The sequence below is a fragment of the Sebastes fasciatus genome, chromosome 16 (assembly GCF_043250625.1).
Source record: "Sebastes fasciatus isolate fSebFas1 chromosome 16, fSebFas1.pri, whole genome shotgun sequence".
NCBI lineage: Eukaryota > Metazoa > Chordata > Actinopteri > Perciformes > Sebastidae > Sebastes > Sebastes fasciatus.
Genome location: NC_133810.1, coordinates 9,890,686 through 9,917,536, shown reverse-complemented (window position 1 = coordinate 9,917,536; position 26,851 = coordinate 9,890,686). Strand labels below are relative to the sequence as shown.

General features: G+C 37.3%; 5 protein-coding genes across 5 annotated transcripts in view; all 5 read left to right on the top strand.

Moving 5' to 3' along the window:
* Window positions 1-244, top strand: part of LOC141753399 (P2Y purinoceptor 12-like) — a 957-nt gene extending 713 nt beyond the window's left edge. Inside the window, exon 2 of the mRNA XM_074612034.1 lies at window positions 1-244. This exon is cut by the window's left edge and continues 432 nt beyond it. The gene's annotated coding sequence lies outside the window, so the exon portion shown is untranslated.
* A 5,154-nt stretch (window positions 245-5,398) lies between these two features.
* LOC141752961 (tripartite motif-containing protein 16-like) lies at window positions 5,399-7,063 on the top strand. The gene has a single exon (XM_074611248.1). The coding sequence runs from the start codon at window positions 5,399-5,401 to the stop codon at window positions 7,061-7,063; it is 1,665 nt and encodes a 554-aa protein (XP_074467349.1).
* A 3,559-nt stretch (window positions 7,064-10,622) lies between these two features.
* LOC141752953 (tripartite motif-containing protein 16-like) lies at window positions 10,623-12,781 on the top strand. The gene has a single exon (XM_074611239.1). It carries the CDS (start codon window positions 10,644-10,646, stop codon window positions 12,312-12,314), a length of 1,671 nt encoding a protein of 556 aa, XP_074467340.1. The 5' UTR covers window positions 10,623-10,643; the 3' UTR covers window positions 12,315-12,781.
* Window positions 12,782-15,422: 2,641 nt separating this feature from the next.
* On the top strand, window positions 15,423-17,087 carry LOC141752574 (tripartite motif-containing protein 16-like). Its single transcript, XM_074610606.1, has one exon. It carries the CDS (start codon window positions 15,423-15,425, stop codon window positions 17,085-17,087), a length of 1,665 nt encoding a protein of 554 aa, XP_074466707.1.
* Window positions 17,088-24,148: 7,061 nt separating this feature from the next.
* Window positions 24,149-26,268, top strand: LOC141752949 (tripartite motif-containing protein 16-like). The gene has a single exon (XM_074611235.1). The coding sequence runs from the start codon at window positions 24,170-24,172 to the stop codon at window positions 25,835-25,837; it is 1,668 nt and encodes a 555-aa protein (XP_074467336.1). The 5' UTR covers window positions 24,149-24,169; the 3' UTR covers window positions 25,838-26,268.
* Window positions 26,269-26,851: the final 583 nt, after the last annotated feature.

The window sequence follows — 26,851 nt, the reverse complement described above, 5'->3', positions numbered from 1 at the left end:
ATATATAATAACCATCATTTATAAATGGTAAATTAATAGCTAATTAAACATATTACACGGCTTTGTTGAATACTCAATTCTGATTGGTCAATCATGGCTTGGTCTGTTATTTCTTTATAGCAGACCGTTGCTACGTATAACAGGCCGTTGCTACATATAACAGACCATTGCTATGTATAACAGACCTATGTATAACAGACCATTGCTACGTATAACAGACCATTGCTATGTATAACAGACCTATGTATAACAGACCGTTGCTACGTATAACAGACCATTGCTATGTATAACAGACCTATGTATAACAGACCGTTGCTAAGTGTAACAGACCGTTGCTATGTATAATAGACTGTTACTACGTATAACAGACCGTTGCTACGTATAACAGACCGTTGCTACGTATAACAGACCGTTGCTCCGTTGCTATGTATAACAGACCGTTGCTGTGTATAACAGACCGCTGCTATGTATAACAGACCGTTGCTATGTATAACAGACCGTTGCTATGTATAACAGACTGTTGTAACGTATAACAGACCGTTGTTACGTATAACAGACCGTTGCTACGTATAACAGACCGTTGCTACGTATAGCAGACCGTTGCTACGTATAACAGACCATTGCTCCGTTGCTATGTATAACAGACCGTTGCTATGTATAACAGACCGTTGCTATGTATAACAGACCGTTGCTATGTATAACAGACTGTTGTAACGTATAACAGACCGTTGTTACGTATAACAGACCGTTGTACGTATAGCAGACCGTTGCTACGTATAACAGACCATTGCTCCGTTGCTATGTATAACAGACCGTTGCTATGTACAGCTAGCGGGTCATTGTTGTGAAATAAACAGCGTCGCCCTGTCTGGGTTTATTTCCCAATAACGACCGGCTCGCTGTACATTATCCTTTACTTAGTTAATAGTTATTTCACTGTTAACAAACAATGAAATGATAATTAATAATGTTTAACTCATTATTAGTAACGCTATAAATGTTCATTAATAATCAATTTACCATTTATAAATGAAGGTTATTATAAAGTGTAACCCTTTCTTGCTGAGAGTATAACTGTCAGATTAATATCACAATCTGTACACTAAATATGAAGCTACAGCCAGCAGCTGGTTAGCTTAGCTTAGCATAAAGACTAGAAAGAGCACCTTTAAAGCTCACTGATAGCAGTGTGTCAGAGAGTACATTGTGTCCTCATCTCTTTTGGTGGTTGTATGACGTCACTCTACAGTCAAAACCAAGTGTTGCAATAATTTCAAAGAAAACTAAGTGTGGTTTTGTGTCTTTGCATCATCAGTCTGGTTTTATTGAGGTCGGTGTACCACGCAGTCTTTACTGGAAGGACTGCTGCAGTTTTCAGTCAGCGCTGCTGCCCAGCGGCTGGCTGGTTGGTTATCAAGAAGAAAATCAGCTTTTTTCTTTGCACATTGAGGATTTTTTTGCTTCCTCATTTTAACATTGAGAACTGAATTAACATTTCAGACAATAAAGCAGTGTAATCTGAAAACACTCACAACCTGCAGCAACTACAGAGTTAAAGCTTTGAGTTGACAAGTTTAATAGCTCAGACTTTCCGTTCTGTTATGAAGATGTGAAACAAGATAAGAACTCTGACTATAAATATGTTACCACAGAAGCTACACTTGGCTGGTTTTCGTGTCGTTAGGGGGATGTGAGATTTATGCTTAAAAAGCATCAGGATGTGGTTCTGTAACACTGATAAAGCTGCCAGACAGTCAGTAGCTGTCAGAGTTTCTCAGAGAAGATAAACAATAATTAATGTTTGAGTTCAGAGGAACATGAGGACAGCTTATTTATTTTTTACCCTTAATTTAACCAGGCAAGACAATTAACGACCAATTCTTATTTACAAAGTCTCTCGAGGGAGAAGGGTAGGGGGTAAAAAGAAATATTAAAAATTAAAAAGACAGCACTGGCATTCATTACAAACATTACATAAAGGAAATGCAGACAGGCACACATATCTAAAATTAAATTTCGACTAGTCAAAATGACGTTGTAGATATCTCTACCTGGAGTTACAGATAGTCAGAATCAGTGGCGGCCGGCCAATAGAGGGCCACGGGGCCTGGCCCCACCCACCTTGAGCCACCAAAAAAAAAAAAAAAAAATTATAAAATTATTAATTCTAAAAATTCTAAAAATTCTAAAAATTGTCAATATGTGTGTTTTTGACCTATGGAATATACCCGTAATATTTGTAAAATAGGATAACTGCGCCAAATATCTGCTTTCCTCCTTGAACTCTCTGCTAGTGCACCTCTCAGCTGCTCTGCTGCACGTGCACTTTCTGGGGCCAAATGGATTTGGCCCAAGGAAGGCGGGTCTAATAAGCAGTACAGCCAATCACTGATTAAAGATATATGATTACAAGCATGAATGACATACAATTCATCCAATCAGCGCCGTAAAAAAGACTTCCGGGAGGGCCAAACTGATTTGGCCCATGGTGTGCGCGCGCACGTTCACGTGTGTCTCTCTCTGTTCTCGTCAGGGCTCATGTCAGTTCTCGCGGGATCAAGACCTTCCTGAGAAACACCATGACACAGGATCGCCTTAATGCTCTGGCTATGCTCTCCATGGAGAAGAAACTTGTCAGGAACATGCCTGACTTCAATAAGAAGGTCATTGAGAGGTTTGCCACTCAGAAGGACAGAAGAGCAAAGTTCCTTTATAAATGATCTGTCGTATGTTATATTAACATACTGAATTGTATGAATAAGATGTCCTTATGTCAGTGTTGGAATAAATGATAAAAATGTAACTGCAAAGTAGTAATGCGTTTTTGATACCTTTTTTTGCATTGAATCGTACTAGGATGTTTGTTGAAATTGATTGGCCCTACCCAAAAAAAAATCCACCAGCCGCCACTGATTAGCTATCTTCTTTGATGTGGAAAAAGCATATGATATGCTCTGGAAAGAAGGGTTAGTCATTAAATTTAATTCATTGGGAATTGGTGGTAGAGCATATAATTGGGTGAAGGACTTTTTATTTGACAGGAAAATACAGGTAAGAGTAGATGCAGAATATTCAAATGTATATACAGTAGATAATGGAACTCCACAAGGTAGTGTATGTAGTCCGTTATTATTCAATATAATGATCAATGATATATTTTCTCAGGTTGAGCAAAATATAGGAAAGTCTATGTACGCGGATGACGGAGCTCTTTGGATAAGAGGCCGCAATGTATCATTTGTTAATAAGAAAATGCAAGCTGCAATAGCTGAGGTGGAGAAATGGGCAAACAAATGGGGATTCAAGTTATCAGTAGCAAAAACACAAGTTATTTGTTTCTTAAAACGGCGTAAAATCGCACCCATTTCCCTAAAACTGTATGATCAACCTCTGGAGCAAGTCAAAGCTGTTTGATTTCTGGGGATTTGGTTTGATGAAAAGCTCACATGGAACATTCATTTAGATAAAATCAGGAGCAAATGTAAAAAAGTCATCAATATACTGCGTTGTTTGACAGGACAGGAGTGGGGAGCAAGTAGAGCATCTTTACAACATCTATACTGGGCTCTCATGAGATCTGTCCTTGACTATGGGTGTGTAGCTTACATGTCAGCAGCAGAATCAAACCTCAAGAAATTAGATGTACTGCAAGCTCAGGCTTTGAGAATCATTAGTGGATCATTCAGAACATCTCCGGTATCAGCAATGCAAGTGGAAGTGGGAGAAATGCCCCTACGGATTAGAAGAATAAAATTAATGCTGGCATACTGGGTTAATCTTCAGGGGCATTATGAAACTCACCCTACCAAAAGTGTTTTGATAGACTGCTGGGAACATAATGAAACAAACTTCATAAGCTTTGGGTGGGTAGGTGATGCAAAGGCAGAAAACATAGGGTTATGTCAATTCCAATATTGCTCTACAGTTTCAGTTTCCTCCATTCCTCCCTGGTTATTCCCATTACCAAATGTTGACCTCAATATACAGCAGGAATTGAAGGAGAAGTCAAAGAAAATTCCAGCATGGCGCATAGTCCAGAATTATTTGGATCAGCACTTCACAGACTCCGTGTTCTTATTTACAGACGGTTCCAAAGATCCTGAGACAGGGTGTGCAGGTGCAGCAGTTTATATCCCGGTGAGTGAGACATACATCAAGAAACGAGTATCAAATTATGTGTCAGTATATACTACAGAAATATTGGCAATATTATTGGCCCTGCAGTGGATAGAGGAGAGGGAAATAAAAAACACCGTTATTGCATCTGACAGTTTTTCAGCACTCACAAGCATAGGATCTGGTAGATCATCAGTCAGAACGGATTTAATTAATGAAATATTTCTCATTATGTATAGGATGGAAATAAAAGGCACAGGTACACGATTCATATGGGTTCCTGCTCATGTTGGTGTGGAAGGAAATGAGCAGGTAGACATTCTGGCCAAACAAACACTAAGAATTAAGAATATAGAATTACAAATTCCATTAAGTAAAGCTGAGGCTAAACCATTCATCAAGAACTATGCACAAAAAGTATGGCAGGAGTATTGGGATGATCAGGAAACTGGAAGGCATATGTACAATATACAGAAACATGTTGGAGCAGGGAGAAAGGTGGGCTGGAAAAGAAGGGAAGAAAATATCATCACTCGACTAAGAATCGGACATACAGGTCTTAATCAAACATTATATATCGAATAGGCAAACACCCAACTGGGAAATGTACACACTGTAACCAGCCAGAAACTGTTGAACACGTACTGATACACTGCAGTAATTACACTATCCAGAGGAATCACCTTTTTCAGACATTAAGGAAGGCAAAACATCACGACTTTTCAGTGTCAGGTCTATTGGGGAATAAAGCAGATAATATATACAGTGAAATTATTCAGTTTTTGAGAAAAACTGATTTAGTTAAAAGAATCTAGAGTTTTCATTATCATTTTTTATTTATTTTTTTTTATTTATTTATTTTTTTTTAGTTCTATTTTGTTTCTGCACAATCTTCTGTTCCACACTCCAGTCCAGATGGTGGCGGTAATGCACCTCTAAGATGGTTTGCCAACCGCCAATAAACACCAAAGAAGAAGAAGAAGAAGAACAGCAACTCTCAAACCGCTCCACTTCCTGAAATGAAGCACAACTTTTACAAACCCCACCCAGACTTTATTTACTGGCAAGGCGAGGCTCCTCCCGCTCAGTTCAGACTTGTCGTTCCCTCCCCTTTCACATATCTGCCCGTTTACAGATGGGTGCAAACACCATGTGATCAAATGTAAGAGCTGGAACGCTCATACACTGCAGATCAGTGGACAAACATTGAGGAAATGAGCACAGCATTTATCTGGAAACAGAGAGTGAAACTTACAGACATTCACTGTCGTCTAGAAGAGAAATGGCGCAGCAAGTGATTCTGGATCGAGACAAACTGAGCTGTTCAATCTGTCTGGATCTTCTAAAGGATCCGGTGGCTATTCCCTGTGGGCACAGCTACTGCATGAGCTGTATTAAAGACTACTGGGGTGAGGAGCATGAGACGAAGACACACAGCTGCCCTCAGTGTAGGCAGAGCTTCACACCGAGGCCTGTCCTGGTGAAAAATACCATGTTAGCAGAGGTTGTGGAGGAACTGAAGAAAGCAGGACTTCAAGCTGCTTCACCTGATCATTCCTCTGCTGGACCTGGAGACGTGACCTGTGATTACTGTTCTGGGATGAAGGTGAAAGCCCTCAAGTCCTGTCTGGTGTGTATGGCCTCTTACTGTGAGCAGCACCTCCAGCCTCACTACAATGTAGCTCCATTAAAGAAACACAAGCTGGTTGAGGCCACTTTAAAGCTCCAGGAGAACATCTGCTCTCAGCATGACGAGGTGATGAAGATTTTCTGCCGCACCGATCAGAAGTGCATCTGCTATCTCTGCTCCATGGATGACCATAAAGGTCATGACAAAGTCTCCACTGCAGCAGAGAGGGCTGAGAAGCAGAAGGAGCTCGGGGCGAGTCGGCAAGAAATCCAACAGAGAGTCCAGGACAGAGAGAAAGACGTGAAGGTGCTTCAGCAGAGGGTGGAGGCTATCAATCTTTCTGCTGATGAAGCTGTGAGGGACAGTGAGAAGATCTTCACTGAGCTGATCCGTCTCATTAAGAAAAGAAGCTCCGAAGTGAAGCAGCAGATCAGATCCCATCAGACAACTCAAGTGAGTCGAGCTAAAGATCTTGAGGAGAAGCTGCAGCAGGAGATCACTGAGCTGCGGAGGAAAGACACTGAGCTGGAGACGCTCTCACACACAGAGGATCACCTCCATTTCCTAAACAACTACCCCTCGCTGTCACGTCTGAGCGAATCTAAAGACGTTCCCAGCATTGATATCTGTCCTCTGTACTCCTTTGAGGATGTGACAGCGGCGGTGTCAGAGGCCAGAGATAAACTGCAGGCTGTTCTGAGTGAGGAGTGGGGAAAGATCTCTCTGGCAGTGACTGAAGTGGATGTTTTACAAGCAGAGCCCAGAACCACAGCTGAGTTTAGGAAATATTCTTGTCAAATCACACTGGATCCAAATACAGCACACATCTGGTTGTCATTGAGTGACAGGGACAGAAAAGCAAAGGTAATGAAAGGAAAACAGTTATATTTGGATCACCAAGACAGATTTAGAGAAAGGATCCAGGTCCTGAGTAGAGAGGGTCTGACTGGACGCTGTTACTGGGAGGTGAAATGGAGCGGGATCGTTTGTATAGCAGTTGCATACAAGGATATTAGAAGAACAGGCACCGTGAATGAATGTGGATTTGGATGTAATGACAAATCTTGGTCATTAGAATGTGACAGTAGTAGTTATAAATTCAGACACAACAATATTTCTACTTCCGTCTCAGGCCCTCAGTCCTCCAGAATAGGAGTTTACCTGGATCACAGAGCAGGTACTCTGTCTTACTACAGCGTCTCTGAAACCATGACTCTCCTCCACAGAGTCCAGACCACGTTCACTCAGCCTCTCTATGCTGGATTTTGGCTTCCAGGTGGTGTTGGAGACACTGCTGAGCTCTGTGAACTCAAATAGACAGGAGTTTAATGAGTGATTCATCTCTGTACAGTAAATGTTGAGGTGTGTCTGCACTGCAGAGATCAAACATAGTGGGTGGGACTTTTTTCTTCTATTTTAATTCAATGAAATGATGAAAAGTTTTTTTTATTTGCTACATAGAGATTGTTTGGTGAAATTTGATTCTTATGTTATATTTACTAAACATTTTCTTTATACTGTATACTGTGCAAAATGAATGTAATATAGATTTAAAAATAGTCATGTTTACTTTTTAGTACTCTACATACTGCTGTCTGTACTGATATTGTAAAATCACATCACCTTTTTTTGTAAATGTACCCAAAAAGTAGAGGAAAAACTGGTCTAATTTTTAACGTATCCTTCTGAAAAATTGCTAATCATCTTTTTAAGAGTGAATTCAAGTGTCTTTACATGGTTAAAAAAATATATAAAAAGTTAATGTTCAAAATCCTACAAATAAATAGCCTAAATAAATAAATTGTTGACTTTGCATATGCAAAATGTCTGACTAAAAATCTGTTTTTGTTCTACTTAAAATTGAATTTGGTTATATGAATGGGCTTAATTATGTAAAAACTACAAAATTAATAAAACAGTCATGTATGTAAAAATGTATAAATGTATTTGGGTTTGTATTTTTGAGCATCTGTCAAATGAATGTAATATAATTTCTTTTAAAAATATTTTTAGTTGTACTAAATCTTCACATCTTCATAATTTATATAATGTAATGTTTACTTTCTGCATACTGTGCTGCTGTTAAAATAGGCAACTTTTATTTTAATGTACCCAGAAAAGTACGAGTACCAGAAAACTGGGATCATTTTAAATGTAACCTTTTGAAAAATAGTTTAGTAATCTTTTTTTTTTAAGAAAGAATTCAAATGTACTTTCATGATAACAATTATTTGGATACATTAATGAAAATCAATGTTGTAAATCCTACAAATAAATAAACAAATTGTTGACTTATCTATATTCTATATTCTTCATTTCACTGTCCGAGTATCAAAAAAAATAAAAGTGTCCTTTTCCTACTTAATTTCTTTCTAATCAATCAGTTTTCAAGATATTTTGGTAACAGACAAACACACAGGGATATTAATGAAGGCAATAAAATAACTTCCACTTTCTGGTGGATTTCACCAGAAACAACACAATTTTTTAATGATTTTAAATTTGTAAAATGTTTGGGTCTTTTTATTTGTAAATGAAAATCATGTTCAAGACAATATTTCAGCAGAATGTTTTACTTTCAGATTTATTACACAACTTTTGAACATTCCACAACAATCATGCAGGAATAAAATGGGAATTATAGAAAGCTTTACAGGCTTCGCCAATCACACTTTAGGAATAACTGGGCTTCACGTCGTCTCAAAAACACTCAAAATGTGAGGTAATATCTTTTTTAAATCATCATCTACCGACAACAGACCATGTGTTGATTTAATGCTGATGATGGTGAGAGAAGAAAATCACTCAAAAAACAATAATGAAAAAAAGGAAATATAACAGAAACTATCAATTGAAGATTATCTCTTATTTCTAATAACAACTTTACTTTTCTTTGCCAAAAGCTGACGGTTACCTCCCAGTTGAAAATTGCTGAGTGAGTCTAAAGGAAGAAGCACTGAAAAGGTCTAGATATCTAAATCACAACTCATATCTCAAATGTGTTGAGTGATTCAAATGAAGTGAAATTAAAAGGTAATTCAGTCTGAATATCAGGCTAGAAGAGGTCAACCAGTCATGTACATTCAGTTACCGGTTAATAAAAGGTACATCTAGCTAAAACTAATGCAGTCTAACACAAAAGCCCTGTAATAAATCCTGTCTTCATGAAGGTTATTGTGTTCAGTTTGTGTTGTTTAAGATATGTTGTTATGATCTAAGTAATGTTGAATTAGCTCTAGCTAGGTCCTGTCCAATAAACACTCCTAAACTAACTTATTGTTCATCCTTACAAGTATGTTTTAATTCAGTGTTGATGTTATTTACCATGAGTGCATCACTCAACTAAAACCCTGTATCACACCATTATAACAACGAGCTAGCTTTGTTACATAAAATGCAGTTAGCAGATGTTACACCTCGGGATTCTGCTTCCGGGCCATTAAGTAAGACAGCTTCCGGTGTGTCTGTTTTTTTTCATACTTTATTTTTTTTGGAAAGTTCAATATAATAGTTACATAAACATGTTCATGTTTCATTACAGAAAATTCAGCACATATATTTTACAGTATAAAAAAATAATATAAAAATAAAATACATTATACAACAAATAAAATGTAAGGAAAGGCAAAGAAAAAGAAAAACAACAAATTGGAATAAATGTCTAAACAATCTAATAGTTTTTGCCAATTTAGAATTTTCTATCATAGTCAAATATGTTTTAAAATCAGTATCTTTAAAAGTATAAAAGGGGATATTCTTTTAAGCCATATCATTTTATGGATATAATGTTTTGCTAAGATATTAATCTAATTAATTGTAAATTTCATCTTCCGAAAAAGATTGTTAAAAGTGAGTAATATCTCAATCTTTGTTTATTATGATATTTTTTTCAAAATGTTTATGAGAAGTTATTCTGTAAATCAAACCAAAAAGAAGTAGCATGAAAACAATCTACAATCACATGTTCAATAGTTTCCCCTTCACAATTGCAAAAAGTGCATCTATTGTTAAACCGGTGTGTCTTTTAATTTACGAGGAAATGCAGAAATTCACGCCTATGTGCTGCATATTGCTCTGTAATAAAACTGGACAGAAAAAAATAACTTACAATATGATTGTCTTGTCTTTATACAAAATGAGGGAGAAGGGAAATCCAGATATAACAAATCATTTCATTTCATTTTTCATTTCTTTCCATACTATTTTTACAGGCTAGGCCTACCAGGCAGGTAGAGTTAGAGAGTTTTTTCTTTCAGGGGTTGCTAGTGTTGGTGTGTCTCTGTTGGTGTCAAGTGTGGATGCCAGCAAATGCCACTTCTGGTACATTTCATTTTAACCCCCTCTCTCTCTTTATTTATGTTATTTTACCTTTATTCTACTAAGAACTCCCATTGAGATTAAAAAACAAGAGAGACCTGGCCGGCCATATAAAATTACAACACATTAAAATACATTAAAATTATTTTTTATATAAATGGGCTTAATTATGTAAAAACTACAAAATGAATGTAACAGTCATGTATGTAAAAATAAATGAATGGATTTCGATTTCTGTGCATCTGCCAAATGAATGTAACACAAAGTTTAAAAAAATAGGTAATTTTAGTATCTCCATGAACATAAGTGGTATAATTTAATGTTTACTTATTAGTACTCATCATAGTATATTATATTGCAAGTCTTATATTTAATTCTGTAGTTCTGAATCTGAAAGACAGACTATAACTGAGGGCTGAAGACACACAGCAACTCTCAAACCTCTCCTCTTCCTGGAATGAAGCACACCTTTTACAAACCTCACCCAGACTTTATTAACTGGCAAGGCGAGGCTCTTCCTGCTTGAAGTCTATTCAGTTCAGACTTGTCGTTCAGACATTCACTGTCGTCTAGAGGAGAAATGGCGCAGCAAGTGATTCTGGATCGAGACAAACTGAGCTGTTCAATCTGTCTGGATCTTCTAAAGGATCCGGTGACTATTCCCTGTGGGCACAGCTACTGCATGAGCTGTATTAAAGACTACTGGGGTGAGGAGTATGAGACGAAGACACACAGCTGCCCTCAGTGCAGGCAGAGCTTCACACCGAGGCCTGTCCTGGTGAAAAATACCATGTTAGCAGAGGTTGTGGAGGAACTGAAGAAAGCAGGTCTTCAAGCTGCTTCACCTGATCATTCCTCTGCTGGACCTGGAGACGTGACCTGTGATTTCTGCTCTGGGATGAAGGTAAAAGCCCTCAAGTCCTGTCTGGTGTGTATGGCCTCTTACTGTGAGCAGCACCTCCAGCCTCACTACAATGTAGCTCCATTAAAGAAACACAAGCTGGTTGAGGCCACTTTAAAGCTCCAGGAGAACATCTGCTCTCAGCATGACGAGGTGATGAAGATTTTCTGCCGCACTGATCAGAAGTGCATCTGCTATCTCTGCTCCATGGATGATCATAAAGGTCATGACACAGTCTCCGCTGCAGCAGAGAGGGCTGAGAAGCAGAAGGAGCTCGGGGCGAGTCGGCAAGAAGTCCAACAGAGAGTCCAGGACAGAGAGAAAGACGTGAAGGTGCTTCAGCAGAGGGTGGAGGCTATCAATCTTTCTGCTGATGAAGCTGTGAGAGACAGTGAGAAGATCTTCACTGAGCTGATCCGTCTCATTAAGAAAAGAAGCTCCGAAGTGAAGCAGCAGATCAGATCCCAGCAGACAACTCAAGTGAGTCGAGCTAAAGAGCTTGAGGAGAAGCTGCAGCAGGAGATCACTGAGCTGCGGAGGAAAGACACTGAGCTGGAGACGCTCTCACACACAGAGGATCACCTCCATTTCCTAAACAACTACCCCTCGCTGTCACGTCTGAGCGAATCTAAAGACGTTCCCAGCATTGATATCTGTCCTCTGCACTCCTTTGAGGATGTGACAGCGGCGGTGTCAGAGGTCAGAGATAAACTGCAGGCTGTTCTGAGTGAGGAGTGGGGAAAGATCTCTCTGGCAGTGACTGAAGTGGATGTTTTAACGCCTCAAGCAGAGCCCAGAACCAGAGCTGAGTTTATGAAATATTCTTGTCAAATCACACTGGATCCAAATACAGCACACCACAATTTGTCATTGAGTGACAGGGACAGAAAAGCAACATTAATGAAAGGAAAACAGTTATATTTGGATCACCAAGACAGATTTAGAGAAATGTGGCAGGTCCTGAGTAGAGAGGGTCTGACTGGACGCTGTTACTGGGAGGTGAAATGGAGCGGGATCGTTTTTATAGCAGTTGCATACAAGGATATTAGCAGAAAGGGCATCATTAATGAAAGTATATTTGGATGTAATGACAAATCTTGGTCATTAGAATGTGACAGTAGTAGTTATACATTCAGACACAACGATATTTCTACTTCCGTCTCAGGCCCTCGGTCCTCCAGAATAGGAGTTTACCTGGATCACAGGGCAGGTACTCTGTCTTACTACAGCGTCTCTGAAACCATGACTCTCCTCCACAGAGTCCAGACCACGTTCACTCAGCCTCTCTATGCTGGATTTTGGCTTCCAAGTGATGTTGGAGTCTCTGCTGAGCTGTGTGAGCTCAAGTAGACAGGAGTTTAATGAGTGATTCATCTCTGTACAGTAAATGTTGAGGTGTGTCTGCACTGCAGAGATCAAACATAGTGGAAGGGACTTTTTTATTCTATTTGAATTCAATGAAATGATTTTATTTGCTACATAGATTGTTTGTGTAAATTTGATTCTTATGTTATATTTACTAAACATTTTCCTTATATACTGTGCATGGAAAATATTGCATATGCAAAATGAATGTAATACAAAGTTAAAAAAGACTAATGTTTACTTTTTAGTACTCTACATACTGCTGTCTGTAATGATATTGCAAAATCACATCACCTTTTTTTGTAAATGTATTTTTTTCTGAAAAATTGCTAATCATCTTTTTGAGAGTGAATTCAAGTGTCTTTACATGGTTATTTTTTTTTTTATTGAAAGTTAATGTTCAAAATCCGACAAATAAATTGCCTAAATCAATAAATTGTTGACTTGTCACACTCTATATTATTCCTTTCACAAAAATCTGTTGTTTTCCAACTTAATTTCTGTCCAACTAATCAGTTTTTTTCAAGATATTTTGGTAACAGACAAACGCACGGGGAGATTAATGAAGACAAATAAGCTGCAAAACTTTGGCTTTTTTTGCAACAGAAAACATGTCAAGACAATATTTCAGCAGAATGTGTTAAATGAAAAATAAATACTTTCTTTTTTATATATATAGGGATTAAACAATCTTGTTTGTTGAAGTTTGATGTTATATTTAGGATCCTAAACATTTTCACTATATTCTGTGCATTGGAAATATTGCATATGCAAAATGTCTGACGAAAAATCTTTTTTTTTTCTACTTAAAATTGAATTTGGTTATTATATAAATGGGCTTGATTATGTAAAAAAAACCTACAAAATTAATAAAAAGTCATGTATGTAAAAATGTGTAAATGTATTTGGGTTTGGATTCTTGAGCATCTGCCAAATGAATGTAATATAATTTATTTTTAAAATAATCTTAGTTTGACTAAATCTTCATATCTTCATATTTTGTATAATGTAATGTTTATAAAAGGAGGATATTTTTTTAAGCCATATCATTTTATGGATATAATATTTTGCTAAGATATTAATCAAATTCATTTTGTAAATTTCTTCTGCCGAAACACTGGGATTGTTAAAAGTGAATAATACCTCAATCTTTGTTAGAATGATATTTTTTTCCAAATGTTATGTTCTGGTGAAACAAAACGTGGACCCAAAAGCAGCACACACTAGTCAAGGTTTAAAGTTGTAACAATGAGAATTTATTAATAAATAATACATTTAAATGGTGGACAGGGCAAGGTTTCTCAGAGTCCAACGTGGCTGGGATTAAAGACTGAAAGTCTTCAAGGAAGCGAGGAGCATGGGGAATGGGGTTCCAGTGTTCCTCCCGATGGTGTTTCCAGTCCACTGTGATCCGAGGAGAAGCAATGATGTTGGAGAGTGAGCAGGTAGGTATCGCAGGAAGTGGAGGCAGCTGGCAGGTAAGTATACCACACACTGTGGCGACGATAACGATCTGGCGATGAATCGCAGGAAGACCAGGGTTGATATACTGCAGAGTGTGTCTTGATTGATGATTAGTGTCAGCTGCTCCAGCAACCACCGCCCAGGAGAGGGAGGAGGAGATGGCCACACCTCCTTCCAGACAGACAGACCAGACTGACAGGGTAAAACACACAGGAGACAAAAGGACAGGGAAACAGAGGAAACACAGGGAAACTACTCAACTGCCCAGGTGATAACATGACAGAGAAGTTATTCTGTAAATCAAACCAAAAAGAAGTAGCATGAAAACAATCTACAAACACATGTTCAACAGTTTCCCCTTCACAGTTGCAAAAAGTGCATCTATTGTTAAACCGGTGTGTCTTTTAATTTACGAGGAAATGTAGAAATTCACGCCTATGTGCTGCATATTACTCTGTAATAAAACTGGACAGAAAAAAATAACTTACAATATGATTGTCTTGTCTTTATACAGAATGAGGGAGAAGGGAAATCCAGATATAACAAATCATTTCATTTTTCATTTCTTGTCCATACTATTTTTACAGGCTAGGCCTACCAGGCAGGTAGAGTTAGAGAGTTTTTTCTTTCAGGGGTTGCTAGTGTTGGTGTGTCTCTGTTGGTGTCAAGTGTGGATGCCAGCAAATGCCACTTCTGGTACATTTAATTTTAACCCCCTCTCTCTCTTTATTTATGTTATTTTACCTTTATTCTACTAAGAACTCCCATTGAGATTAAAAAACAAGAGAGACCTGGCCGGCCATATAAAATTACAACACATTAAAATACAACATATTCAACATTATATACAAAAATTCACCATAAAACTGAAGAACAGCTGTTTAACACGCTGGTAACCACATATCACCACATTCAATATGATGCCCTTAAATTCGTCAATGGATATGATCTCATTTTAGATCTTTTTGTAGATGTCCAAGGTGCATAGTGGGAGAATATCGCTCTATGTGTATGCAAGGTGCTATATGAGTACAGTTCACTTAAAATTGGATTTGGTTTTTATATAAATGGGCTTAATTATATAAAAAACTACAAAATGAATAAAAGAGTCATGTATGTAAAAATACATAAATGGATTGGGATTTTTGTGCATCTGCCAAATGAATATAAAACAAAGTTTAAGAAAATAGGTCATTTTAGTATCTCCATGAACATAATTTGTCTAATTTAATGTTTACTTATTAGTACTCATCATAGTAGTAGTGGTAGTAATATATTACATCTGTATCTGAAAGACAGACTATAACTGAGGACTAAAGACACACAGAAACTCTCAAACTGCTCCACTTCCTGAAATGAAGCACAACTTTCACAAACCCCACCCAGACTTTATTTACTGGCAAGGCAAGGCTCCTCCCGCTCAAAGTCTATACAGCTCAGACTTGTCATTCCCTCCCCTTTCACAGATCTGCCCGTTTACAGATGGGTGCAAACACCATGTGATCAAATGTAAGAGCTGCAACGCTCATACACTGCAGATCAGTGGACAAACATTGAGGAAATGAGCACAGCATTTATCTGGTAACAGAGAGTGAAACTTACAGACATTCACTGTCGTCAAGAGGAGAAATGGCGCAGCAAGTGATTCTGGATCGAGACAAACTGAGCTGTTCAATCTGTCTGGATCTTCTAAAGGATCCGGTGGCTATTCCCTGTGGGCACAGCTACTGCATGAGCTGTATTAAAGACTACTGGGGTGAGGAGCATGAGACGAAGACACACAGCTGCCCTCAGTGCAGGCAGAGCTTCACACCGAGACCTGTCCTGGTGAAAAATACCATATTAGCAGAGGTTGTGGAGGATGTGAAGAAAGCAGGACTTCAAGCTGCTTCACCTGATCATTCCTCTGCTGGACCTGGAGACGTGACCTGTGATTACTGCTCTGGGATGAAGGTGAAAGCCCTCAAGTCCTGTCTGGTGTGTATGGCCTCTTACTGTGAGCAGCACCTCCAGCCTCACTACAATTTAGCTCCATTAAAGAAACACAAGCTGGTTGAGGCCACTTTAAAGCTCCAGGAGAACATCTGCTCTCAGCATGACGAGGTGATGAAGATTTTCTGCCGCACTGATCAGAAGTGCATCTGCTATCTCTGCTCCATGGATGATCATAAAGGTCATGACACAGTCTCCGCTGCAGCAGAGAGGGCTGAGAGGCAGACGGAGCTCGGGGCGAGTCGGCAAGAAATCCAACAGAGAGTCCAGGACAGAGAGAAAGACGTGAAGGTGCTTCAGCAGAGGGTGGAGGCTATCAATCTTTCTGCTGATGAAGCTGTGAGAGACAGTGAGAAGATCTTCACTGAGCTGATCCGTCTCATTAAGAAAAGAAGCTCCGAAGTGAAGCAGCAGATCAGATCCCAGCAGACAACTCAAGTGAGTCGAGCTAAAGAGCTTGAGGAGAAGCTGCAGCAGGAGATCACTGAGCTGCGGAGGAAAGACACTGAGCTGGAGACGCTCTCACACACAGAGGATCACCTCCATTTCCTAAACAACTACCCCTCGCTGTCACGTCTGAGCGAATCTAAAGACGTTCCCAGCATTGATATCTGTCCTCTGCGCTCCTTTGAGGATGTGACAGCGGCGGTGTCAGAGGTCAGAGATAAACTGCAGGCTGTTCTGAGTGAGGAGTGGGGAAAGATCTCTCTGGCAGTGACTGAAGTGGATGTTTTACAAGCAGAGCCCAGAACCAGAGCTGAGTTTATGAAATATTCTTGTCAAATCACACTGGATCCAAATACAGCATACAAACGTTTGTCATTGAGTGACAGGGACAGAAAAGCAACAGTAATGATAGGAAACCAGTTATATTTGGATCACCAAGACAGATTTGATATATGTAGTCAGGTCCTGAGTAGAGAGGGTCTGACTGGACGCTGTTACTGGGAGGTGAAACGGAGTGGGAGAGTTTGTATAGCAGTTGCATACAAGGATATTAGAAGAAAAGGCATCTTTAATGAACGTGGATTTGGATTAAATGACAAATCTTGGTCATTAGAATGTGACAGTAGTAGTTATATATTCCTTCACAACAATATTTCTACTTCCGTCTCAGGCCCTCAGTCCTCCAGAATAGGAGTTTACCTGGATCACAGAGCAGGTACTCTGTCTTACTACAGCATCTCTGGAACCATGACTCTCCTCCACAGAGTCCAGACCACGTTCACTCAGCCTCTCTATGCTGGATTTTGGTTTCGATATGGTGATGGAGGCACTGCTGAGCTGTGTGAGCTCAAGTAGACAAGAGTTTAATGAGTGATTCATCTCTGTACAGTAAATGTTGAGGTGTGTCTGCACTGCAGAGATCAAACATAGTGGGTGGGACTTTTTTCTTCTATTTTAATTCAATGAAATGATTTTATTTGCTACATAGAGATTGTTTGTTGAAATTTGATTCTTATGTTATATTTACTAAACATGTTCCTTATATACTGTGCATGGACAATATTGTATATCCAAAATTAATGTAATATAAAGTTAAAAAAGACTAATGTTTACTTTTTAGTACTCTACATACTGCTGTCTGTGCTGATATTGTAAAATCACATCACCTTTTTTTGTAAATGTAACCCCTTCTGAAAAATAGCTAATCATCTTTTTAAGAGTGAATTCAAGCGTCTTTACATGGTTAAAAAAAAAATATTAAAAGTTAATGTACAAAATCCGACAAATAAATACCCTAAATAAATTATTGACTTGTTACCATTATATCAGCAAACTTATATTCTTTTTAAAAATTGCACTGACAATACGCTCTATATTCTTCCTTTCACAAAAATCTGTTGTTTTCCAACTAAATTTCTGTCAAACTAATCAGTTTTTTTCAAGATATTTTGGTAACAGACAAACACACGGGGAGATTAATGAAGACAAATAAGCTCCAAAACTTTGGCTTTTTTTGCAACAGAAAACATATCAAGACAATATTTCAGCAGAATGTGTTAAATGAAAAATAAATACTTTCTTTTTTATATATATAAGGATTAAACAATCTTGTTTCTTGAAGTTTGATGTTATATTTAGGCTACTAAACATTTTCAGTATATACTGTGCATGGAAAGTATTGCATATGCAAAATGTCTGACGAAAAATATGTTTTTGTACTACTCAAAGTTGAATTTGGTTATTATATACAAGGGCTTAATTATGTAAAAACTACAAAGTGAATTAAACAGTCATGTATGTAAAAATGTATAAATGTATTTGGATGGTTTGGATTTTTGAGCATCTGCCAAATGAATGTAATATAATTTCTCTTTAAAATAATTTTAGTGGTACTAAATCTTCATATCTTCATAATTTGTATAATGTAATGTTTATTTTCTGCATACTGTGCTGCTGTTAAAATAGGCAACTTTTATTTTAATGTACCCAGAAAAGTACGAGTACCAGAAAACTGGGATCATTTTAAATGTAACCTTTTGAAAAATAGTTTGGTAATCTTTTTTTTAAAGAAAGAATTCAAATGTACTTTCATGATAACAATTATTTTGATACATTAATGAAAATAAATGTTAAAAATCCTACAAATAAATAAATAAATTGTTGACTAATCTATATTCTATATTCTTCATTTCACTGTCCGAGTATCAACAAAAAAAATGTGTCCTTTTCCTACTTCATTTCTTTCTAATCAATCAGTTTTCAAGATATTTTGGTAACAGACAAACACACAGGGAGATTAATGAAGGCAATAAAATAACTTCCACTTTCTGGTGGATTTCACCAGAAACAACACAATTTTGGAATGATTTTAAATTTGTAAAATGTTGGGGTCTTTTTTTTGCAAATGAAAATCATGTTCAAGACAATATTTCAGCAGAATGTTTTACTTTCAGATTTATTACACAACTTTTGAACATTCCACAACAATCATGCAGGAATAAAATGGGAATTATAGAAAGCTTTACAGGCTTCGCCAGTCACACTTTAGGAATAACTGGGCTGCACGTCGTCTCAAAAACACTCAAAATGTGAGGTAATATCTTTTTTAAATCATCATCTACCGACAACAGACCATGTGTTGATTTAATGCTGATGATGGTGAGAGAAGAAAATCATTCAAAAAACAATAATGAAAAAAAAGGAAATATAACAGAAACTATCAATTGAAGATTATCTCTTATTTCTAATAACAACTCTACTTTTCTTTGCCAAAAGCTGACGGTTACCTTCCAGTTGAAAATCGCTGAGTGAGTCTAAAGGAAGATGCACTGAAAAGGTCTAGACCTCTAAATCACAACTCATATCTCAAATGTGTTGAGTGATTCAAATGAAGTGAAATTAAAAGGTAATAGTCTGAATATCAGGCTAGAAGAGGTCAACCAGTCATGTACATTCAGTTACCAGTTAATAAAAGGTACATCTAGCTAAAACTAATGCAGTCTAACACAAAAGCCCTGTAATAAATCCTGTCTTCGTGAAGGTTATTGTGTTCAGTTTGTGTTGTTTAAGATGTGTTGTTATGATCTAAGTAATGTTGAATTAGCTCTAGCTAGGTCCTGTCCAATAAACACTCCTAAACTAACTTATTGTTCATCCTTACAAGTATGTTTTAATTCAGTGTTGATATTATTTACCATGAGTGCATCAATCAACTAAAACCCTGTATCACAACATTATAACAACGAGCTAGCTTTGTGACATAAAATGCAGTTAGACGATGTTACACCTCGGGATTCTGCTTCCGGGCCATTAAGTAAGACAGCTTCCGGTGTGTCTGTTTTTTTTCATACTTTATTTTTTTGGAAAGTTCAATATAATAGTTACATAAATATGTTCATGTTTCATTACAAAAAATTCAGCAAATATATTTTACGGTATAAAAAATAATATAAAAATAAAATACATTATACAACAAATACAATGTAAGGAAAGGAAAAGATAAATAAAAACAACAACAACAAATTGGAATAAATGTCTAAACAATCTAATAGATTTTGGCAAATTAGAATTTTTAATCATAGTCAAATATGTTTTAAAATCAGTATCTTTAAAAGTATAAAAGAGGGATATTCTTTTAAGCCATATCATTTTATGGATATAATGTTTTGCTAAGATATTAATCTAATTCATTTTGTAAATTTCATCTGCCGAAAAACTGGGATTGTTAAAAGTGAGTAATATCTCAATCTTTGTTTATTATGATATTTTTTTCAAAATGTTTATGAGAAATTATTCTGTAAATCAAACAAAAAAGAATTAGCATGAAAACAATCTACAATCACATGTTCAACAGTTTTCCCTTCACAATTGCAAAAAGTGCATCTATTGTTAAACCGGTGTGTCTTTTAATTTACGAGGAAATGCAGAAATTCACGCCTATGTGCTGCATATTGCTCTGTAATAAAACTGGACAGAAAAAATAACTTAAGATATGATTGTCTTGTCTTTATACAGAATGGAGAAGGGAAATCCAGATATAACAAATCATTTCATTTCATTTTTCATTTCTTTTCCATACTATTTTTACAGGCTAGGCCTACCAGGCAGGTAGAGTTAGAGAGTTTTTTCTTTCAGGGGTTGCTAGTGTTGGTGCATTTTGAATCTTTTTGTAGATGTCCAAGGTGCATAGTGAGATAATATCTCTCTATGTGTATGCAAGGTGCTATATGAGTACAGTTCACTTAGAATTGGATTTGTTTTTTATATAAATGGGCTTAATTATGTAAAAACTACAAAATTAATATAACAGTCATGTATGTAAAAATGCATGAATGTATTTGGATTTTTGTGCATCTGCCAAATGAATGTAACACGAAGTTTAAAAAAATAGGTCATTTTAGTATCTCCATGAACATAAGTGGTATAATTTATTGTTTACTTATTAGTACTCATAATAGTAGTAGTGGTAGTAATATATTACATTGCAAGTTTTCCAATTTAATTCTGTAGTTCTGTATCTGAAAGACAGACTATAACTGAGGACTAAAGACACACAGCAACTCTCAAACTTCTCCTCTCCCTGAAATGAAGCAGAACTTTTACAAACCCCACCTAGACTTTATTTACCGGTTATACAAGGCTCCTACCGCTCAAAGTCTATTCATCTCAGACTTGTCGCTACGCTATATGAGTAACCTAACGTTACTCATATAGGTTACTGTATGAGTAACGTTACTGTATGAGTAACGCTACTGTATGAGTAACGCTACTGTATGAGTAACGCTACTCATATAGGTTACTGTATGAGTAACGTTACTGTATGAGTAACGTTACTGTATGAGTAACGCTACTGTATGAGTAACGTTACTGTATGAGTAACGCTACTGTATGAGTAACGCTACTGTATGAGTAACGTTACTGTATGAGTAACGCTACTGTATGAGTAACGTTACTGTATGAGTAACGTTACTGTATGAGTAACGCTACTGTATGAGTAACGCTACTGTATGAGTAACGCTACTGTATGAGTAACGTTACTGTATGAGTAACGCTACTGTATGAGTAACGCTACTGTATGAGTAACGTTACTGTATGAGTAACGTTACTGTATGAGTAACGCTACTGTATGAGTAACGCTACTGTATGAGTAACGCTACTGTATGAGTAACGTTACTGTATGAGTAACGTTACTGTATGAGTAACGCTACTGTATGAGTAACGCTACTGTATGAGTAACGCTACTGTATGAGTAACGCTACTGTATGAGTAACGTTACTGTATGAGTAACGTTACTGTATGAGTAACTCATATAGGTTACTGTATCGAGTACTACTGACTGTGATGTGTCGTTATATAGCGGCAATTCTATGGGAATTACCGTCCGTTCTTTCTCTTAGTAAACGTATGGGTCTGTAAAGCCCTTTGAGATGACAGACTGTGATTCAAGGATCCAGCTACAGTAGCTACATAAACATAAACATGGACTTGAATTAGCCGCAGCAAGCCTCGGGCTACGGTTAGCAGAAGGCTAACGTACATTCAACCTGGCTACTCATCGCCTGCTTTCACGGTAAAGCTACCTACAAACAAATCAGTACAAAACATTTAGATATTACAGGAAAACGAAGTTAGTAGCTTACCTGTCCAGGAGAAGAACTGCTAGCTCAGAGTCCAACGTGAGGCCGATGCTGTCCCGGAGATCTCTCCACCGCTGAAACGCTTCGCCGATATTGACACGTGTTTTATTCCGCTTATTGTCGGACTCTCTTTTGGACTGTCTTTTTGAAAGTCTGTCTTTCTTTTTTTGGGTTGTTTTGAGGTGTAGGCAGTTGCTGCCAATGCTGGAATAGCAAGCTTTTCAGTAGGTTGTTCCGTCATTGACCGAGGCTTTCACTATCTGCAGAGACCAGACGTGAACGCGCATCTCCTTTTGTGGAACAGCCAATAGGAACGCTCTCTCTGAAATGCCCTGTGATTGGTCAAAGTCTGCCGTCACGGGCAAGATGTTCTAAAGCCTGTAAAAGGAGCCACGAGGAGAAGCAGAGGTGTAGCCTTCTCTCAGATCACTTGAATTACATTATGCTGAAAGGTTATTATGGAATTTTTGCCAAATTATGCCAAAATATTGTTGCCTACTGCCACTTCAAGACAATATTTCAGCAGAATGTGTTAAACGAAAAATAAATACTTTCTTTTTTATATATATAGGGATTAAACAATCTTGTTTGTTGAAGTTTGATGTTATATTAGGGCTACTAAACATTTTCACTATATATTGTGCATGGAAAATATTGCAAATGCAAAATGCCTGACGAAAAATCAGTTTTTTTTCTACTAAAAATTGAATTTGGTTATTATATGAATGGGCTTGATTATGTAAAAAAAAACTACAAAATTAATAAAACAGTCATGTATGTAAAAATGTATAAATGTATTTGGGTTTGGATTTTTGAGCATCTGCCAAATGAATGTAATATAATTTATTTTTAAAGTCATTTTAGTTGTACTAAATCTTCATATCTTCATAGTTTGTATAATGTAATGTTTATAAAAGGAGGATATTCTTTTAAGCCATTTCATTTTATGGATATAATGTTTTGCTAAGATATTAATCTAATTAATTGTAAATTTCATCTTCCGAAAAAGATTGTTAATAGTGAGTAATATCTCAATCTTTGTTAGTATGATATTTTTTCAAAATGTTTTGAGAAGTTATTCTGTAAATCAAACCAAAAAGAAGTAGCATGAAAACAATCTACAATCACATGTTCAACAGTTTTCCCTACACAATTGCAAAAAGTGCATCTATTGTTAAACCGGTGTGTCTTTTAATTTACAAGGAAATGCAGAAATTCACGCCTATGTGCTGCATATTGCTCTGTAATAAAACTGGATAGAAAAAAATTATTTAAAATATGATTGTCTTGCATATCTTTATACAGAATGAGGGAGAAGGGAAATCCAGATATAACAAAACATTTCATTTCATTTTTCATTTCTTTCCATACTATTTTTACAGGCTAGGCCTACCAGGCAGGTAGAGTTAGAGAGTTTTTTCTTTCAGGGGTTGCTAGTGTTGGTGTGTCTCTGTTGGTGTCAAGTGTGGATGCCAGCAAATGCCACTTCTGGTACATTTCATTTTAACCCCCTCTCTCTCTTTATTTGTGTTATTTTACCTTTATTCTACTAAGAACTCCCACTGAGATTAAAAAACAAGAGAGACCTGGCCGGCCATATAAAATTACAACACATTAAAATACAACATATTAAACATTATATACAAAAACTCACAATAAAACAGAAGAACAGCTGTTTAACATGCTGGTAACCACATATCACCACATTCAATACAATGCCCTTAAATTCATCAACGGATACAATCTCATTTTAGATCTTTTTGTAGATGTCCAAGGTGCATGGTGGGAGAATATCTCTCTAAGTGTATGCAAGGTGCTATATGAGTACAGTTCACTTACAATTGGATTTGGTTTTTATATAAATGGGCTTAATTGTATAAAAAACTACAAAATGAATAAAAGAGTCATGTAGGTAAAAATACATGAATGGATTTGGATTTTTGTGCATCTGCCAAATGAATGTAACACAAAGTTTAAAAAAATAGGTCATTTTAGTATCTCCATGAACATAATTTGTATAATTTAATGTTTACTTATTAGTACTCATCATAGTAGTAGTGGTAGTAATATATTATATTGCAAGTCTTCCATTTAATTCTGTAGTTCTGAATCTGAAAGACAGACTATAACTGAGGGCTGAAGATACACAGCAACTCTCAAACCGCTCCTCTTCCTGGAATGAAGCACACCTTTTACAAACCCCACCCAGACTTTATTAACTGACAAGGCAAGGCTCTTCCTGCTTGAAGTCTATTCAGTTCAGACTTGTCGTTCAGACATTCACTGTCGTCTAGAGGAGAAATGGCGCAGCAAGTGATTCTGGATCGAGACAAACTGAGCTGTTCAATCTGTCTGGATCTTCTAAAGGATCCGGTGACTATTCCCTGTGGGCACAGCTACTGCATGAGCTGTATTAAAGACTACTGGGGTGAGGAGCATGAGACGAAGACACACAGCTGCCCTCAGTGCAGGCAGAGCTTCACACCGAGGCCTGTCCTGGTGAAAAATACCATGTTAGCAGAGGTTGTGGAGGAACTGAAGAAAGCAGGACTTCAAGCTGCTTCACCTGATCATTCCTCTGCTGGACCTGGAGACGTGGCCTGTGATTACTGCTCTGGGATGAAGGTAAAAGCCCTCAAGTCCTGTCTGGTGTGTATGGCCTCTTACTGTGAGCAGCACCTCCAGCCTCACTACAATGCAACTCCATTAAAGAAACACAAGCTGGTTGAGGCCACTTTAAAGCTCCATGAGAACATCTGCTCTCAGCATGACGAGGTGATGAAGATTTTCTGCCGCACCGATCAGAAGTGCATCTGCTATCTCTGCTCCATGGATGATCATAAAGGTCATGACACAGTCTCCGCTGCAGCAGAGAGGGCTGAGAAGCAGAAGGAGCTCGGGGCGAGTCGGCAAGAAATCCAACAGAGAGTCCAGGACAGAGAGAAAGACGTGAAGGTGCTTCAGCAGAGGGTGGAGGCTATCAATCTTTCTGCTGATGAAGCTGTGAGAGACAGCGAGAAGATCTTCACTGAGCTGATCCGTCTCATTGAGAAAAGAAGCTCCGAAGTGAAGCAGCAGATCAGATCCCAGCAGACAACTCAAGTGAGTCGAGCTAAAGAGCTTGAGGAGAAGCTGCAGCAGGAGATCACTGAGCTGCGGAGGAAAGACACTGAGCTGGAGACGCTCTCACACACAGAGGATCACCTCCATTTCCTAAACAACTACCCCTCGCTGTCACGTCTGAGCGAATCTAAAGACGTTCCCAGCATTGATATCTCTCCTCTGCGCTCCTTTGAGGATGTGACAGCGGCGGTGTCAGAGGCCAGAGATAAACTGCAGGCTGTTCTGAGTGAGGAGTGGGGAAAGATCTCTCTGGCAGTGACTGAAGTGGATGTTTTACAAGCAGAGCCCAGAACCAGAGCTGAGTTTATGAAATATTCTTGTCAAATCACACTGGATCCAAATACAGCAAACACCTATTTGTCATTGAGTGACAGGGACAGAAAAGCAACATTAATGGAAGGAGAACAGTTATATTTGGATCACCAAGACAGATTTGATGAAAGGTGGCAGGTCCTGAGTAGAGAGGGTCTGACTGGACGCTGTTACTGGGAGGTGAAATGGAGCGGGATGGTTTGTATAGCAGTTGCATACAAGGATATTAAAAGAACAGGCACCAGTAATGAATGTGTATTTGGATATAATGACAAATCTTGGTCATTAGAATGTTACAGTAGTAGTTATACATTCAGACACAACAATATTTCTACTTCCGTCTCAGGCCCTCAGTCCTCCAGAATAGGAGTTTACCTGGATCACAGGGCAGGTACTCTGTCTTACTACATCGTCTCTGAAACCATGACTCTCCTCCACAGAGTCCAGACCACGTTCACTCAGCCTCTCTATCCTGGATTTTGGTTTCCAAATATTTATTTTGGAGGCACTGCTGAGCTGTGTGAGCACAAGTAGACAAGAGTTTAATGAGTGATTCATCTCTGTACAGTAAATGTTGAGATGTGTCTGCACTGCAGAGATCAAACATAGTGGGTGGGACTTTTTTTTCTATTTTATTTCAATGAAATGATGAAACGTTTTTTTTATTTGCTACATAGAGATTTTTTGTTGAAATTTGATTCTTATGTTATATTTACTAAACATTTTCCTTATATACTGTGCATGGAAAATATTGCATATGCAAAATGAATGTAATACAAAGTTAAAAAAGACTGTCTGTACTGATATTGTAAAATCACATCACATTTTTTTGTAAATGTAATTTGTTCTGAAAAATTGCTAATCATCTTTTTGAGAGTGAATTCAAGTGTCTTTACATGGTTATTTTTTTTTTTATTAAAAGTTAATGTTCAAAATCCAACAAATAAATAGCCTAAATAAATAAATTGTTGACTTGTCAAACTCTATATTCTTCCTTTCACAAAAATCTGTTGTTTTCCAACTTAATTTCTGTCCAACTAATCAGTTTTTTTGAAGATATTTTGGTAACAGACAAATGCACGGGGAGATTAATGAAGACAAATAAGCCCCAAAATTCTGGCCTTTTTTGCAACAGAAAACATGTCAAGACAATATTTCAGCATAATGGGTTAAATGAAAAATAAATACTTTCTTTTTTTTTATATATAGGGATTAAACAATCTTGTTTGTTGAAGTTTGATGTTATATTTAGGATCCTAAACATTTTCACTATATTCTGTGCATGGAAAATATTGCATATGCAAAATGTCTGACGAAAAATCAGTTTTTTTCTACTTAAAATTGAATTTGGTTATTATATAAATGGGCTTGATTATGTAAAAAAAGCTACAAAAAATTAATAAAAAATCATGTATGTAAAAATGTGTAAATGTATTTTGGTTTGGATTTTTGAGCATCTGCCAAATGAATGTAATATAATTTATTTTTAAAATAATCTTAGTTGTACTAAATCTTCATATCTTCATATTTTGTATAATGTAATGTTTA

Excerpts from the sequence above, each read along its gene's own strand:
- LOC141752961 (XM_074611248.1), top strand. The coding sequence starts at position 5,399 with ATGGCGCAGCAAGTGATTCTGGATCGAGACAAACTGAGCTGTTCAATC.
- LOC141752953 (XM_074611239.1), top strand. The coding sequence starts at position 10,644 with ATGGCGCAGCAAGTGATTCTGGATCGAGACAAACTGAGCTGTTCAATC.
- LOC141752574 (XM_074610606.1), top strand. The coding sequence starts at position 15,423 with ATGGCGCAGCAAGTGATTCTGGATCGAGACAAACTGAGCTGTTCAATC.
- LOC141752949 (XM_074611235.1), top strand. The coding sequence starts at position 24,170 with ATGGCGCAGCAAGTGATTCTGGATCGAGACAAACTGAGCTGTTCAATC.